This window comes from Gopherus evgoodei, chromosome 20, assembly GCF_007399415.2.
Source record: "Gopherus evgoodei ecotype Sinaloan lineage chromosome 20, rGopEvg1_v1.p, whole genome shotgun sequence".
Classification (NCBI taxonomy): domain Eukaryota; kingdom Metazoa; phylum Chordata; order Testudines; family Testudinidae; genus Gopherus; species Gopherus evgoodei.
Genome location: NC_044341.1, coordinates 7,152,299 through 7,170,572, shown reverse-complemented (window position 1 = coordinate 7,170,572; position 18,274 = coordinate 7,152,299). Strand labels below are relative to the sequence as shown.

The following is an 18,274-nucleotide window of genomic DNA, read 5'->3' as shown; positions in this document are numbered from 1 at the left end:
GAAGACAGGAAAGGGTCTGCTCACACCCTCAAGCACACTGGGTAGCATCAAAACCAAGAGACATTTAGAAAGTGCAAATTATTTATAAACACTATCAACAAAGTGCAAATCTACATGTAACATTTTACAAAGAAAAGCTTATAACTGAAGATGACAAACAAGGGAGGCAAGTAAATTTGAGGAATAGGGAAAACAGGCTGTTCTCCAATTGCCTCTTAATTTATGCCAACTTGGTATGTCAACCCAGAACACTGCCTTTGTCAACCTTCATAAAAAGGACATCGACCACACAGGTGATTCCAACATTAATGGTGTCCAAAGGGAACCTAGCAGTCCCCCCCCCCCCCCCGACAAAAAACCCAAAAAACTTAAAAGCTTTGTTCTGAGCTCAGGCTCTGGCAAAAAGATTTCCATTCTAAATCATCCGGCTCCCATAGCTGAAGCATTATATCCATTAGATTTCTTGTTAGGTGTGACTCCCTTTTGAACAGTGGGGATACCTTTGCTTGTCAGTTGCTCTCTGGAAAGCTTGCTTTTGTTTCAAAGGAAAATACTGATAAGAAATGCTACAAAGAGTTACCTGTACCGAACAGATCCCATATTTAACCTGTATTTAAAAGGAGGTTCTGAAGGTCTCCAAAACAAAGACGCACAAAATCCTCAAACTGGCCTTATTAAAAAACAGAACAATCCATAGGTCAAACAATCAAGAGACAAACAGCTAAACTACAGGACAGTTAAAAACTAACTTTAAATGGAGAAAAAAAAACAGAGCACACTCCCTCAGTAACAAGTAGCTCAGACATTGGAGGATGCTGTGACAGAGCTGCGCTGGAAGTGGTCAGGAATGTCCTGGAAGCGACGGTGGTGGGCCAAGTTCCGGCTCACCCATTGCTTAAGGCTGCACTTTTGGGTGGGTTTTTTGGAGAACCTTGGGTATTTTCTGCAAGAACAGAAGGGGAATAAAGGTAACAGAATAATTAAGGCAAATATGGTGTGTAGAAGCATGCATACAAGAGCAGCAGGAACAGTGGCTAATTTGCAAATGCCTTCCCTCGTCCCATGGCACTTGCAGTCTGCAGACACTTTTCTATTGCCAACATTTTTAAAAGAAAGTTATCTTGCCACGCTGCCATGGTAAGTACAGTAGTAGAGTACAAGAAGAATCCTTCTAGGAGCATTATCTAGTGCTTTCTGTTACTCTCCTTGCTGAGATCTGTGTCTCCATGGCCTGCCAGAGGAGTCTGAAGGTTGCTCAGTTCATGACAGTTAAATGAGAAATAAATTCCCACAGAAGGAGCTGTAGTCATGCAAATATTGCCATTTTTTGGATCTAGCATATTCTGAAAAAAGCTGCTGGCTTTGTTCAAACAAAAACCCTCAAAAATACTTCCTACAATGGCCTAAAATAAAACAATCAAAAGAATTCCCACTACCCAATTCCATTTTCGTTAACTTGTTTGCAACACACTTTCGGATGCAGGAAAACTAAGCTTTTCCATATTAGCTATCGGATGCTGCCTTCCCCCTTCTGCACATAGAATTGGCTCCTCTTGAGTCTTTTCATTTGGCCTGGGCAGATATATCAACATGGCTAGGAAATAATATTAATTAACTGCAGAGCCATCTGGGGAACCATGATACATAGGGTGGAGTCACACTTACAAAAAAATTAACTATCAATATAGTTATCTAGAAGGAGCATCTGTCTGCCTCCGGAAATTCATACCAACAGCTTTTCAGTTCTACAACAGTGGTTCAGCACAAGTTATGATTAAAAAGGCCTAAAACAGCAAAGTGGCCTGGCAGTTTCAGTCCTGAAAGACACGTGTCCATATTACAGGTCATTATCACAACTCACTCCTGTGTTGGGAGCCTCTCTGAAGAGTTGGAGATGAAGTGGGGGGAACCTCCTCTAGGGAGGACAAAATTCAAAATAAGTGTTACACTGGCAAGAGAACACAGAAACAGTGTTACCAGACACTTGTGCTGTCACCTTGAAGTTTTGTTTCCAACAGTGTCAGTCAGACACTTCTGGTGAGCATTACATTCTGAACAGATATTTAGAATCCAGGAGACCTTCCTTCTCAAGTTATAACAATTTCAAACAAAGGTCAATGTTCAGGCCTTAGCTACTTCATATTCTTACAGTGAATTTTTAAAAAAAAAAAAGAGACCAAACAAAACACCTCCAACAAAAATAACGTCCTGAACAAGTTACTTTGTATAGCCTGTTTCATTTCCCATTGCAAAAGGGGCTTTCCTCTGCTCCCGCCCCTCCTTACAAACATTTGATTCCATACCTCATGGTGAGGTCTAATGGATGCTGCCATCTGCGGTCCTGGGTTCGGTACTCCCTGCTGGCAACCTTATTCATCAGAGCGTACAACTCATTTAATGCATCTGCAATTCAGCAAAGTAAGTTGTTAATGAGAGATCAAGCATGTTACATGAAGCAGGAAAAAAAGACAGCAGCAGCATGGGAACTCTGGACCCAGCTCTTAATGTTACTCCTGGTCCTCAAGACAGATCTTACACCAAGGGACAAACAAACAGAGTCTACCAAAATGACAAGAGATCTACACATGTCCGTTTTCAGGGACACTTATGCAACATTTCCCTGGAAGCAAAGAAGCAGACACTTGCTTCTGACATGAATAGGATATTACTTGCTATGATGCTTTCCAAGTAGTGGACTCAGCTCCTCACTGCAGTGATGGCCCACTGCAAGGATCCATTTGCACTTATCTATAATCAGAGTGTGGCAAGAGACACCCTTGTCCACAGTCACTTACATCTGAAAAGGATGTAACATTATTGCTCATACAGCAGTGTTACCTGCTGCACAAAACAAGCCCTTTCAGTAGATACAGTAGTTCTCCAAAGGCCTCACATCATGAATCCTTAGCAAGAGAATGCAACGGATGGTTTGGCAAGATACACGAGTCTGTGTGTCCAGGTCACAAAATAGCTCAGACCATATCTGCAATGCTTGTACGCTTGCCCACTCCTCACTTCAGTATCTGGTAATGCAGGCTGAGACTACATACTACTTGTGATGCACACTACAGCAGAAGTCCATTGTTATGATGTTGCTACCAACAGAAAACAGTGCCTCTCCTCAACCAACATGAATGCAGGTATTTTTCCTTCTTGCTACTGCAGTCATGTTGCTACCACTAGTAGTGGTTCTACATGAGACACTTCTTCATTCCACAGGAAGTGATGGCCTACTGAAGGCATCTGTGTAGACTAGCCGCACCTCTCCTTCACCCACTGGAGCATCAGCTTCTGTTTGAAGTAACCAGTTCCAAGTCTGACCAGAGGCCATTCAATTTTACAGCACACTTCCTAAAGATGACTCTTTGAAAGTCCACGGTCTGTGTTCAGCCATTACTGTTTAGGGAGAAACACAAAGCGCCAAGAGGGCTAACAACATGCAGATACCCACCATGAACATGTTGCAGAGCGGTTCAGTCCAGACAGCAACTCATCCTTTCAATCCATTTAGATTAGATTACAAGTCACTGGAAGATTTGTGGTTTCTTCCAGTTTATCTATCTTTAGCAACTTCCCATAAGTTCTTACTCTTTTTACACCAGGGCCCCTGACTGAATTTCAGTCATGCCATCTTTGGGCCATCCCCCACCACCCCAAACCTTGTGCCAGTATGGCTGATGTAACTTAGATCTGTTTTCTGTTCTCAGTTGCTGGGGACAGAGCGCAGAGGCACTCTGGCCAGATCTCCTTACCCGTTGAAAGCCCTAGTACATTGGGGTAGTAACAGAAAACTGGTGTAGAGCTATTAAGGCTTCTGTACACCAGACACAGATTAGGGGAATGCAAGAGTCTGTTCAGCTGGCTTTCCTTCTGCTTTACCCCAGCGTGATGTAAAGCCAGAAGAAAAGGTCAGATTCAGGACCGCAGTTTTATTTATAAGACAGAAATTGGTGATTGATCTTTTCCATAAGGTTTTTCTGTCCATCCCTAACTCCCTCAGGGCCAGTGCAGGGTACTTCCCTACAGCAGAGCATCTCAAAAGTGTCATAGCATGGGGCACATTTTAAAATGTTTTATGGACATTTCTTCCACCCATTTACAAAAACATAAGCTACTTCTCTTTCCATTGGCAATCACAGCAATTGTTTCCCTAGAAGAGTAACATTAAGCAGCCACTTAAGATTTGTAGCTTCTTTTAGCAGCTGAAAAGGAGAGCCAACACCATGTAATTTGCCAATTCTCCAGACTACCAATGGTTCTTAGATCACAATGGAGAACCAATGGTGTACTGTAGAAATAATCCCTTGCACCTCTTTAGCAGCATCTGGTCTCCTTGGAATTTTTGGACTCTTCAAATAGTTGGCGCTTCTAGCACTACTTAATCCAATGATCTCAGAGTGCTTCAGAGAAAGCAATAAAAATTGTCATCACTATCTACAGACAGAGAAAAAGGAAGGGAGGCACAGAGACAAAGTGACTTGCCATGGTCAGTCTGCATGAAAGTCAAGAATAAAACTTGGATCTCAACTCCCAGGTCTGTTCCCTGACCACGGGGTTATTTTCCTTCACCTACAGATATATTCCCATCCCCATCCTCCCAAAATAGCAAAAAAACCAGAGAGAAGCAATACATTTACATTCAGATTTTCGTAAGAGCTGAGCTCTCACTTAGATACCAAGAATCTCCAGCTGTTCTCAATGGGGCTTCTGGACGTTGAGCTCTTTTGAAAGTCTGGTCACTAGTCTTAAACTTCCCTTAAAAAATATATATATATCCAGCCCCCTTATTTGTTGCATTTGGCTTTCCACTAGAGAAGCTTCAGCTTTCACACTGGTGTTGGCTTGGGGGAGGGGAGAGGAGGGATGGAGGTGATGCTACCATTGAACAGCTGACTCCCAGAAGCTGCCCCTACCCCAAACACATTCTAAGTCTCACTGTGAGTAGGCACTTTTCCCAACTTGCTGTACAAACAGAGCCCATACACTCTAAAGTCCAAACTCATCCTGCTTCTCAGGATTTGAATTTATTATGGGTTTGGGTGGGGGTTCATTTGTTTGAAAGAACCAGTTCAAGCCTTCTTCCCAGATGTGGTTGTGATTAGGATTCCTCCTTCAGGAATGCTCAGCCCACACCATAGATCCTCTCCCTAGAAGACCACTCTCCCATACTTTATATCCAAGAGCATCAGTGAAATCAGAAGAACCCACTTAACCTCTGCCCTTAGATCCCCTGTACTATTTAATCCTCCTTGTCTGCAACACTTTATTTAATAAAGATAGTTAACCTTCATAAATTAAAGGTATTAAATAAAATCAGGTCCTAACAGTTCCCTGTGGCACTTCACAAGTTGCTTCCTCTCTCTCTGCCCCAGAGGATCCAGCTTCATCACGTCTTTGCCAGGCTGCCAATGGCATGATCGAGTTGGGAAGCATTACAATGCAAATTATGCATTTCCAGAGAGGAGATAAACAGGTCACCTCCAAGTGGAGGCAGCCCTGTATATCTAACATGCTGTGTCAATCTGTCCTTGGATAGAACTCCTGGTACAGTTTTACTAGCAGAGGAGCTCTTAGGGAAAGAAGCTATTAGATACCAAATTGGAAGAGCTAGTATTGCTTTCCAGGTACCAAACAGCTCACAAGTCTGAAGAGAGTCCACATGATGCCATGAAAGTTGTCTGAGCAGCACGTGCTGCAAACACTATTCAGTATGCACAATTATGATGTCAATACACTGCAAAGGCACATTTACTGAATAATGTTGTGAAAAGCAAGAGAAGGATATATAGAGGGAGAGGAAAAAAAAACAACTCACCACTAAATTTGTTCTTCACCTGCCCTTAAAAAAAAAGGGGGGGGGGTCCTCTCTCTTCTAGACCAAGGTGAAGTAACAATACTGGGTGAACAATCTATGCCAAGAGCCACTATAGTCACTTCCAGTTATGAAAATAGGGAACCTCATTACTAGTGACAAATGATTCCGGACCAAACAGAACCCACAATGAGGCTCTCATCAAGAAGGATTGATTCTATTTATGGTTGAATGAAGAGCAATATGAAATTTGAATACTAAGCTAGCGGTCAGCTGGCAAATTTCTTTGTGATCAATTATGGACAGTTTCAGCCAGTCATTTGGAAACAGATGTTCAAATCACATCACAATTTTACATCCGCTAGAACACAGCCTCTGCAGCATTTAGATTCATGGGGAAAGCTGGAAACAAATCTATTTCATAGGAAATATTCTGTTCCCTAGTTCTTGGAGGAGATGCACACACCCAAAGCCACAGGTTTATTTTGCACTGGGTCAGTTCACTTTGCCAGACAGGGAAAAGTTAGCTCGGAAAATGGACTCCTTCCAAACTATCCAATATCCATAATGACTGAATGGTTGGCAGTTAGTGCAGCTGTTACCTCTAAGTGGTTTAGCCCACAAAAGCCACCAACATGAGCATAGAAAAGTTGTATTTGTATAATACTGTGCTAGGTGCTATACAGACAGGTAAAAAGTCAAGGTCCCTGCCCCAAAATAGCTTACAATCACAACAGGCAACATACGAATGATAGACAAGGGATATGCTACAACACAGAAGTGTGGGAGAGATTATGCAGAAGTGTGTGAACAATGAAGTTAAATGCTATGCTACCAAAAGTACAAGTGACAGCCTACAATACAAAAAAGGCTTAACCCAAAGTGGTGGCATAATGAGGTATTACTTTCAGTCACCTGTTTTGTTACCCCTTCCCAGCAAGAGGCAGTGGAAAGGCACAGATCTGGTGGGCTTTCTGGCCTAGATTCCTGGAAGAATTACTCACAGTTAGAATACGTGTGCTGTGGTTCCTTGACAGGGTTTGATTATAAATTCTCACTGGGATAATAGGTGCATGGAGAAAGGCACCGCTCAGAATCAAACCCAATCAACTGAGAAGGTTCTTATGTGACCCAACTGGAAAAAATCCTCCTACCTGCCATGCTACATTCCAAGCCTAAAGTTATTTGGAACAATATAGAGACTTCCACTAAGAAGCAAAAAGATTAGGTGCATCACACACAACATTCTTCCTCGGTGAAATGGATCTTCCATTTCACCCACCAGCCTTGTAGCAAATCAGGCAGGACCCTGATGAATGACTCAGAACATATGCCTTGCATTGTTAATTTGAAAGGAGGAGAAAACAGCTCATAATTTGCTTTCCTCGCATAGTCCCCTCTGCATTACTTATGCTATATTCATACACTGGAAAGCAGCCACGTGGCTAGGCAGCTGTTTGCACTGGCCAGAGAAACGGCAGCTCCATGTGAGCAGTGGCACAACTGTCAGTTTCTTGAAACTCTCAAGAAAGGAAAGTTACCAAACCCATGAAAAGCCTGACAAATGAACACAGTTTGAGGCCATCTTTGTAAGCCACTAGGGCCATCTTTAACCTCTGGAGTTTCTCAGTTCCACCCACAATTCCTTCAGGTGTAGCTCTTCATCTAATATTCAAGTTTGCTCTTTACGTGGAGATTCTTCTTTACTTTCTGTCAGCAATAGCTTCTGTATGACCGATCTGAGAGGGGCACAACCTAAGAGGCTTGGAAGGTATTAGCAGGAATTTCAAGTCTTACTACTTGGCACTTAAGTTAACAGCTTCACAATTTTAAGTTCTATGCTGCCAGCTGGAAAGAATGGCCTCCCATCCCTAAGCACTGCTAGAGACAAGAACCCATGACTACCTCTCCCATATTGCATTTTATAGTTAATTTATAAGTGCAATGCCCTCACTGCCCAAAGTGCCAATTTTTGACTGTATACCTGCATTTACCACACAACTTGAGCATGTGCATCAAACTCCTTGTCTATCCCAGCTTCTGAGGTAGTCTCAAAGCAGGGGTGGTTACATATTGAATCCTAAGTTCCCTCTAAGCTGCGCAGTCGCGCAGCAGCCTATTAAGCACCGCACAGGCGCTCAGGGAAAGAGATACCTCTCCCCCAGCCCAAACCCATGCCCAGATCTGCCACGGCTGGAGGAGAGGCGCCAGGGCCTGTGGCCCCAGCCTTGGATCTGCCACGGCGAGGAGAGGTGCCTCTCCTCCCACCACAGGTGCTGCTGTGAGGAGTCCTCTCTCCCCACCATAGCCCCAGGGCAGCCTGCACCCGAAACCCCTCATCCTCAGCCCCACTCCACAGCCCGGACCCCCAGCTGGAGCCCTCACACACAGCCTGCGCTCCAACTCTCTGCCTCAGCACTGAGCCCCGTCCCACACTCCGAACCCCTCAGCCCCACCCCCACCACATGAATTTTGTTGTGTGACACATCTCCATATTGGTGCACATAAAATTCTGCACAACAGTGGGAAAAATTAGAGGGAACACTGACTGGACTCCATAGTCTCCATAAGTGGAGCAGGCGACATTATTCTTATTGCTGCCTAAAAAATGATACCATCTGAAACAACTTTGCTGAATGCAAACTAACAAATTTGGCCCTTTTGGTTTGGTCGGTGCCTTCCCCACTTCCCAACCGTTACTGCAGGTTACCTGGTGTAGGATCCATGGACTTCTTTACATGGGCACGCACACATTGGATATAAATACGCTTCTTTTGCTCAAGTTCTGCTTCGGAAATGCATATCCGTTGTTTTGGTCTTTAAGAAAAAGAAAGTTAATTTTTCTGAAGCACTTGTCAAGCAAGGCTCCATGGAACAAACAGCACCATGATTCCCTGTGTGGCAAATACAGACAGAAGTTCCTTATAGCACTATTCTTTTGGACACACTAGTTGTAAGGGGGAGATCTGGCAAGCCACTCCTAGGAGCAGGACAGCTGACGAGTCTGCTCTCAGCCTGTGGGAGGACGGGATGCTTGTCCCCCATTAGCAGTGAAACTACGGAAAGTTGAGGAATGACAATGGCAGAAATCACCATTGTGAGTGAGATGAAGAGGTGAAGCAGGTGGAGGGAAGGAAGTAGTAAATCTAGGAGTAAGAGAAAATTATGTCGGCATCTTCCCCCATCTCACAGACTGCCTGCTTTAAAGAGACAGGGTAGGTGAGGTAATATCTTTTTATTGGACCAACTTCTGCTAAATAAAAAATATTACCTAGCCAACCTTGTCTCAAATTTCCTGGGACCAACAGGGCCATGACAGCACTGAATACTGCCTGCTTGGACAGTTAACATGCTCTCTCTTTGGAGAGTTGTATTGTTGCTGCCATCTGCTGGAAACCAAAGGGATAAAGGGGAACAGTGACCACACCAGGTGTTCTCACACATTCATAATATGAACTACATCCTAATAGTGTCTCACACACCGCCTCTCAGACTCAAAACAGCTTGGATTCCCTCCTCTCCCATTCACAAGTAACCCTTGTGACAACTACAGCAATCGCTTACATGGAAAATATTACCTAACAGGGCATTAAATAAATTTACATGCAATTTAGCAAGTGGAAATGAGAAAAGTTATTACCATGAGAGCAGCCAGCTCTCCAGACCCCCAGCAAGTGCTCCATAAACCAGTGAGAGAATTGTTGAGCTAAACTATGCATAACATGTTACCTTTCTTCCACCTGTGGCACAGGAATGACTTTGCCTAACTTCTTCCCACAGGCACTGTCTTCTCCACAGTTCCAGTCTAAGGCTACAGAGTTTAACTGGAGAGAGGAGGAGAAAGAGGATTAGCCTGACAAAAGACACTCCTGTGTCCATTAAGATGCATTATTTTCTTATAGAAAAGCTTACTTATTGTGCAAGGATGCAAACCCATGTATGCACCCTGATATTGCTACTGACAACTGAACTATAATGTTTAAATAAAAACCATGTCTGACCCATCCACCCTACTGTCCATTTGTTCTGCTTCATAAGCTTATGGCTTTGTTGAAAGACAAAAACATTTCACTTTTAAACATTTTAAACAAATTAAATATTTTCTATTAAAAACACTTAGGCAAGGCTGCTTTATAAGAGTAAAGAGACAGAGGTATGTATTGTTACTTTAGGATTGTCTGACAATTCTTCAACAGATGTGGATTCCTGGCTCAAATCTTCCTTCTGAGAGCCAAAGGTCCCTGATAATCCATTGTCTGTTCCTTTGGAAGGTTCCTGATTTAAGATGACATTAGAGGTTTTCGGATGCAGTAGCAGTACAGGTGCTGGATTCTCCATTTTATCCTTACTTTGACCACAGGCAGGGTCAGGAGAGTACGTGGAAGTTTTAGTGTGTGCATCATAGAAGGGAGATGATTCTTTGATTTCTGATGGCAGCTTTTCCACACTATCCAGGTCTCCACTGTGGTGCTCTTTACAAGCCAGGCACTCAAGGGACTCTTCAACAACCAAGCTATTAGAACTGATTTCATCACACTCTGTACTTTGCTTGCTTGCATTTTGTAGATGGTCATCTCTCATTACTTGTGAAGCTTTTTTGCTGGTTTCCTCCAAGCCATCATCCCCTTTTGGCTGATCTACTGAGTCTGCATCAGTTGGGGAAAGATTTAGAGGCCCTTGAAGATCACAATCAAATAGTGTACAAGTGACTTGATTTGATTTCAAGCAGTCCACATTCAAGCATCCTTTACCCTCAGGATTAGCTGTTTCATCCTCAAGAATTTGAAAATATCCAGGATTAACTGAAGAATCAGTCTGAGAGAGACACTCATTACTTACTAACTCATCTATGGTCCTGAATGATGTCTCTGTGTCTTCAGGGGGGAATGATGCCAAACTACAGTTGCTACTCACTTCCTTCTCACTTTGTCCCCATACATCTTGATTCACTAAAGCACTCTCTCCAGTAGAGTTCTGGTAATCTCCTAAGCAATCATCTGCTAACATTTCCCTACATTCTTCCTCAGTGTAATTGAAGGGAGAGTTCCCTTGTTCATCATCCGAGGGTTCCAGCAAAGAGTCATCTGGCTCACTATCATCAAAACATCTGGCTGTATTCACAGAAAGGGCTACCACACTGTCTTCTGGAAGACTAACTCTGATGACAATGTTCTCCAGCTCAGTATCATCCAGACAGCCTGAGGAGCCTAAAAAGCAGGCAGAATCTGGGGAGCACAGCGGTAGTTTCTTTGAAGGACATGGAGTGCTACAATAATTACTCAAGTGGCGCCGTTTCTTAGCATCTGATTGCAGGGGCTCATCCTCCTCCAGTAAGTCTAAGGGCCTTTTAGCCCTGGGGATTGTATCATTAACAAGAGTCACTTTATGATTATGATATACACCAAGCCCAAAGGAATGTGGAGAGCTGTCTTCCATGATGCCGTTGGTCTCTGTTTTTAAGTGACCTCACTGCTTCTGCTTGGCCACTTGAAGCAAGGGCAGAACAGGTACCAGTGTTTGCTGAGCCTCTAATCAGCCTATAATGTGTTTCACTCTTCCAGAAAGTCAGTCAGTCACAGGATAGATCCCACTTGCCTGCAAAGAGAGAACAACGTAAGTGAACTAAAGGAGTGTCTCTCACCTGTTCCTATTTCAGCTAATCTTACTTCCTTCTTAGTCCCCTCTGTCCTTCTCTGGAAAAAGAGATGTACACCTCTCCTCCCTGGGCAAGTTAAGTGCTGGATTTTCACTTCGTCCAAGACAGCTTACTTGTCCTGTGACTGATCCATTTTAGAAATACTAGTCACTTTGAAATCTAGGGCATTCGGCTGCCTAACTTTTAAGGAAGAAAGTGTTGTACATATTTTGCCTCTGTTGTTTCTCTTAAATTTATTCCTACTGACACAGCAGCAAGAGAAGAGCCTATGAGCAGCCACTCTTGGAGCAACTGTCCCAATGTCTGAAGATACCTGGCCTCCACTCCTGGCTATTCCGACTTAAATGTTATTAAAGGTTATAACAGAGTGAGTTTGCTCAAGCTATTCAAACATCAGCTAGAGAATTAGAGCCAGTGAGCCAGACATGCTAATGAGAAATCCCCGACATAGAGAAGGCTCACAAGTCAGAGGTCTAATTTCAACAGCTATATTAGCCAGTACTAATAGAGTCTAATCATGACTACAGAGACCACTGGATGCTGTTTTCTTTGAAGCTGTTGACATGAATCAGTATAAGACACCCCAAAAAAGACTGTATAAAGAAATATTGTATGTTTTTATAGCACCTTTCATCCAAAGATCATAGAGCAGTTTGCATATTAAATGAAGCCTCAAACCTTTCCTCCCTCTCCAGTGAGATAGCATTATAACATTTTTAAATAAGAAAACAGAAACAAAAAGTTTAAATAATATTATAATGTTACCTGATCCTTTTAATAGGTAATAATACTTGTTCAGTTGATCAGAAGGTACTAAGGTTCTGATCACAGAATCAGGCTACACAGAACTAAAACCAATGAGTTCAGTATCTTGTCAGGAATCTCAAGGGGCATAGCCAGGACACTCACACTGAGGTCAAAGCAAAGCAGTGATTTTTTATTAGGATCAGTAATAAAGCCAGAAAAGCTCTGAGCCACATAATCAGACAGGAATAATCCAGTATGGGGGATATCTGCGATATCATTCTTTGTATATGCTCTTAGATTTGCATACTTACACCCTTCCTTAAGACCTGGTGGTGAGAGACAAAGGACCAGCCCTGCCTCTGACATGCCAAATGAGTCTGATAGTCCAGGTTTCTCAATGCCCAAGATGGATGGTAGATAATGTTGCTTGATTTAAGGAGGTTAATATTCTAAGATAATATGGGTTATAGGCTCACCAATTAATCTGATCAGACGATAATAAGGTTCTTGCCCCAGAGTTAGGCTACACAGAGTATGCAAGGACACTTGGGATGTATGACAAGGATGCCCACACTGAGACAAATGTAGCCTTAAAGACTTTTATTGCGATAAATGGAATAGTAATCAAATGGTAAAATAATCAGAGTTACAAGGCAATGATATTATCTAGAGCTACATGTGGTATTATGCACTATAAAGCTTTAGATTAACATACTCACACCCTTCCTTGATAACCTGGTATGAGAGAAAGAACCAGCCTTGCCTCTGGTAGGCCAAGAGAATTCAGGTCCAGGTTCCTCAATTCTTGAGTGGGAGATGGAGAGCTTAGGAGAAGCCAAAGAGCTAAGAGCTATAGAAGACTAAAGAAGCTAACTTAGAGTTTTACTTAACTCATTGACTTAGAACTTACAATTAAGAACTAACAGACTAATAAACAAAAGGATAATTAACTATGAATGAAGAAATTTCCTTGGCATAGTGGGTCACCCCTCTCACAGAGCTTGAACTCTTGAGCCCTCCTTCTATGTCCAAACTTAGTTTCCTCAGCCACAAAATGCCAGGGGACACTTGTCCCATAGGCTGGCATGTTCATATATACTGATGACATATACATATATATTGGGGTAGGCAACCTATGGCACGTGTGCCGAAGGCGGTACGCAAGCTGATTTTCAGTGGCACTCACACTGCCTGGGTCCTGGTCACCAGTCCAGGGGGCTCCGCATTTTAATTTAATTTTAAATGAAGCTTCTTAAACATTTAAAAAACCTTATTTACTTTACATACAACAATAGTTTAGTTATATATTACAGACTTATAGAAAGAGACCGTCTAAAAACGTTAAAGTGTATGACTGGCACGCGAAACCTTAAATCAGAGTGAATAAATGCAGACTCGGCCCAGCACTTCTGAAAGGTTACAGACCCCTGATACAACAGGCTACATAACACACACTAGCAAAGTCAATACAAACTAAAATGTCATACAGTGACTTGTTTGTATTGCTCTATATACTATACATTAATGGGAATACAGAAGGGAGCAGCCACATATATAGAAGAAAAAGGGGAAGATCACTGATATGGTACAAGTACCCACCAGTCTGTACTTGCACAATGTTTTGCAATTCAGATACAAGTATTTTAACAGAAGAAAGAGCAAATAAAAGAAAACTAAGAACTGGTTTGGGTCCTGCAAGGTATTGCTCTGTGGTGTACTACTCTATTACACTAATAAACACTTGTAGTAGTAGAACATATGGAAGCTATCAAAGATTTTACTAGAACTGTTTTAGCAAAACACGTTCAAACACATTTACCTGCTCCATTTATAAAATAAAAAATAATTTCTTTAACTGCCATCCCTGCTGACTCACCTTTCCATCTGAAAGCCAACCTGGGTACTGTGTTTTCTGCCTCACACATTAACAGACTGTGCAATCAGAATTTAAGTAACAATGCTATTGTTGATGCACGAACCAGAACAGAGTCCAGCTCCTTGTCCCAGAGCTGTGTTGGTTCTGCAGGACTACATGAAGTAAAACAAAAACTTGCTAGTAAAGTAGACCTGACTGAATACCCACAGGAAGTGGGTACTAAGTTGAGTCTACCGAGTTAAGAAGAGGAGTCAATTTTCAGAGTAGAACCATGTTTTTAAATTGTATATAGAGTAATGTTTCAAGATGCAATCTCTCTAGGTGCTGGTAAAGCAAGAAATAGGTACCGATATGGACTGGATTATCTCATTTTAGCAGCTCTGTAAAGTGAACTCCTACTCCTTTACATCAAAGCTATATGCAATTCAGACCCTTACACCCCTTGCCTAAACTTCAGTTCTATTCACACCTTCTTACTGGCCTATTTCCTCTCTAAATACCTATTTGCCTTCGGAACCTGATTTTTAAATTTCCCAATTAATATTAAATTGTCAAAGATAAGGATACAATAAACCAAACTTAGTTTGCAGGTTTGAGGCTCTAGGTTGGGTACAGACAATTTAATTTAGCAGTAGACCCTGGATGACACTTTGAACAATAGAACTTATTTAAGAGAAAAATTATTAGTTAAGCAAACAGACATACAATTACCATTTACATGGGTACTACAATTATACTCACATTCAAAGATGGAATGGTATATGAGCTGATCAGTCTACTGACAACAAAATGAAGTATAGCTTTCTAATCAGGTAACCTAACTGTATGCTTTTGGTGTTCATTGGTACTCCCCCAAGTTAACAAGGCTACTCCTTTTGTAACTTATTAAAATACTAATTAACATTAAACCTATTACCATATTCACATTCTGTGACCTCTTTATTGGCTCTTTACATTACAAATTATTTAAATTAACACCTGCACCAATTTCCTTTCCATGCTATCAGAATAGATAGCATTTTAATAACCCATTCCAAATTCTAAAAGACACCCATTAAAAACGGCTGCTAAAACCAGTTATAACTGCAACATAACCCAAGGTCATGTCCTTGGTACCTTCCATTTTCCCATCTCCAACTTATCTCTAACTTTTATTCACACTAACAAGCTCAGTTTTTCATACTCCTCCATATTTAGCCCAATTTCTTTTTTTTTTTAACCTAGCACATTTTCTAGACTACATCTTCTCCCTTTTTAGTTTTCCTTTCACCCGAACAGCACCTACTTCACCACCACTCATTTTTGTTGCACCTTTCCTCTGACTTTTTCCAATTAAATACCTGGTTTTCCACCTCTCCTGCCAGCTTTATCCTCATTTCTAAGAGCAGCCTCAAGGTATAAATATCACATCCATGTTTATTTTCTGTTTCTAGAGTCCACCCAAGGGAACACCTCTCTCTTACATTACCCAACCCATTTCTTATGCAGAAAGAAAGAAAGAAGGAAAGAAGGAAACACCCCCATCCCCCTACACACAACCAGTTTCCAAACACTTCCAGTGCTGGTATAACTAGGCAATTGCTGGTTTGTACATCTATCAACCCAGCTCCCTCTTTACCCCTTTAAAGAGAAATCTGTATCTCCTACACTAATATCAGGGATGGGGAAATTCCTCTGCTACTCCATTTTGGGGACTCTCTCATTAGGCAGGGAATTCAGAAGAATGTTCAGTTCTCTACCCTCCCTTCCTCTCTAAGTGTATGTGGCAGTTAGTGCCAGAGGCTGAACCACACATGATGGATAACAGCCCACTGGAGGAGGGCATCACTGGGCTGATCACTTACTGCTTAGGTGGGCAGTGCTTCCCAGCCTCATAGGCCATCTCTGCTGTGACAGGCAACTCCCCACTTACAAGGTAGCAGGAGAGGAGTCTTCCTTCAAGCCAGACCCTGTCTGGGAGCAGAGGTCTCTAAAGGAATAGGCATTTAGTGCCCATAGCTCACATTCTATTTGGAGGCAATCAGGAAGTGGGAGGGAGTATCAGGAGGTAGTACCCCCTAGTCAGAGCCCTTTAGAGGTGGGCTCTAACTGGGGAGTGGGCCAGTTGTAGCCTTATTAATGGATTGGCGGTTAATCAATTTACATCAATCACTTAGACCACAATGGTCAATGAAGGTTTGGTCTCCTGAGGGCTACAGCATCAGGAATATTATCATCAGTATCATTAGAATAAAAGACGCTAGAAGCACATAAGAAACAACTGCAATTTATTACAAGTCCCTTTATTAACAAGTCCACTAAGCAGATGAACAATCCCACAAACATTAAAATACAACAGACAGAGAAAAAGTGTGAAGCATTTAGCCCTATGACTAGCAGCAACCACTACCACCACCAGCAGTAGTTGCCATCCTAGCATCTCTCCACTTCTTTGGCTCACCTTTTATGCTTACACACACTAAGGCTCATACATATGCTTACAGGTTCCAACCCCTTTTTCCTCATCCATACTTCCACATCCCACTAATTTAGGGGTACCTCATTTCTCATTGGCTATCCCTTAGTTCCCCTTACTCTCATTATGCATTTCTGTAAACTAGTTCGCATGGTAACCTGCAGAATTTCTCACTATGTTACAATTGGGTGCCTCACAGTCTAGACAAGTACACTTTGGTATATTTTCCCTAACAACACCCACTGGCACATTCTTTACAGTAACCTTGTAATTTCATTGGTACAGGGTTATTCCTGGGTCACCTACTTACACCAACCCTTCTAAGGCCTGAGGACTAATATGGCTAAGTGAAATGTGACAGGCCTCAACTTGTAGGCCCTGTGACCCAACATTAATTTTTATAATTTCAATCTTAAATATACTTAATATCTATTATGCTTAGCTGCAGCCTCCCACCCAAAGTTCACCTCAGTAAGGTCTCCCTCTCCCCCATTACAGCCTATCCAGAGGGGGCAGTTGTGGTTAGGAACCCCCATTACATCCCACCTGTGAGGGGTCAGCTGGGGTCAGGGTTAGGGCTCCCCCACAGGTCACATCCCACTCTTGCGGGAAGCCAGAGGGCCCTGCACCCCAACTTCACAGTCAGATGTGACTCTCAGTCAGCAAGTAAAACAGAAGGTTTATTAGTTGACAGGAACACAGTGCAGAACAGAACTTGTTAGCACAGAAATCAATGACTTTCAGCCAAGTCCATCTTGGGGAGAGGGGAGCCCAGAGAAAGGGCTCTGGCCCTCCCCCTGCACCCCACACCAGCCAAGAGGAACTCGCTTCCAGCTGCCTGGCCCCTCTCTCTGCACAGCTCTACAATGTCCTTCTTAAGGAGATGGCTATATGCCATCTCCATGCTCTTCCCAAGTGGTCAGAGACTCACAGGCCTGTGCTCTCTCAGCTCCCCACAGTCCCTGGGAGGAACCCCTTCAGTGCAACAGCCCTTCTTTGGGGGGCCACTCGCTTTTGGGGTTAAGCTGTAGGCTCCTTCGCCTCCTGGAACCAGTCACAGCCCACCTGGGGGCAGGGGGAGGTAAGCAGCTGGGGTCAGGGCCCTGCCCAGTCACAGTCCACCTGGGAGGGGAGGGGCAGTGGGAGTCGGGGCCCCCACATCATGGACCACGTGGGGGAAGGGGCAGTTGGGGTCAAGCCCCCCACGTCACAGCCCACATGGGGGAAGGGACAGTTGGGGTCAAGCCCCCCACGTCACAGCCCACATGGGGGAAGGGGCAGTTGGGGTCAAGCCCCCCACGTCACAGCCCACATGGGGGAAGGGGCAGTTGGGGTCAAGCCCCCCACGTCACAGCCCACGGGTGGGGGGAAATAGGGGTCAGGGCTCCCCATCACAGCACACGTGGGGGAGGGGCAGCTGGAGTCAAGCCCCCCATCACAGCCCACGGGTGGGGGGAAGTTGGGGGTCAGGGCCCCATCACAGCACACGTGGGGGAGGGGCAGCTGGAGTCAAGCCCCCCCATCCCAGCCCACGGGTGGAGGGAAGTAGGGGTCAGGCCCCCCCCGTCAGAACTCGCCCTCCCCCGCTGGGGGAGACTCACTCACCCGCCGCCATTCCAGACGCGACCCGGGGGCTCGAGCCGCGACTAACTAACGCGAGCGCCTTGGCGGGCGGGGGGCGGGAAAGGCATCGCAGGCTCCGCCCCCGCCCGCCGCGAGGCCACGCCC

At 43.7% G+C, this 18,274-nt stretch overlaps 1 protein-coding gene across 1 annotated transcript; it reads right to left on the bottom strand.

Moving 5' to 3' along the window:
* Window positions 1-67: 67 nt before the first annotated feature.
* S100PBP (S100P binding protein) lies at window positions 68-18,245 on the bottom strand. The gene is made up of 6 exons (XM_030538895.1): window positions 18,152-18,245; window positions 9,980-11,407; window positions 9,542-9,636; window positions 8,523-8,629; window positions 2,304-2,403; window positions 68-943 (listed from the first exon to the last, which is right to left on the bottom strand). Exons 2-6 carry the CDS (start codon window positions 11,246-11,248, stop codon window positions 799-801), a joined length of 1,716 nt encoding a protein of 571 aa, XP_030394755.1. The 5' UTR covers window positions 11,249-11,407; window positions 18,152-18,245; the 3' UTR covers window positions 68-798.
* Window positions 18,246-18,274: the final 29 nt, after the last annotated feature.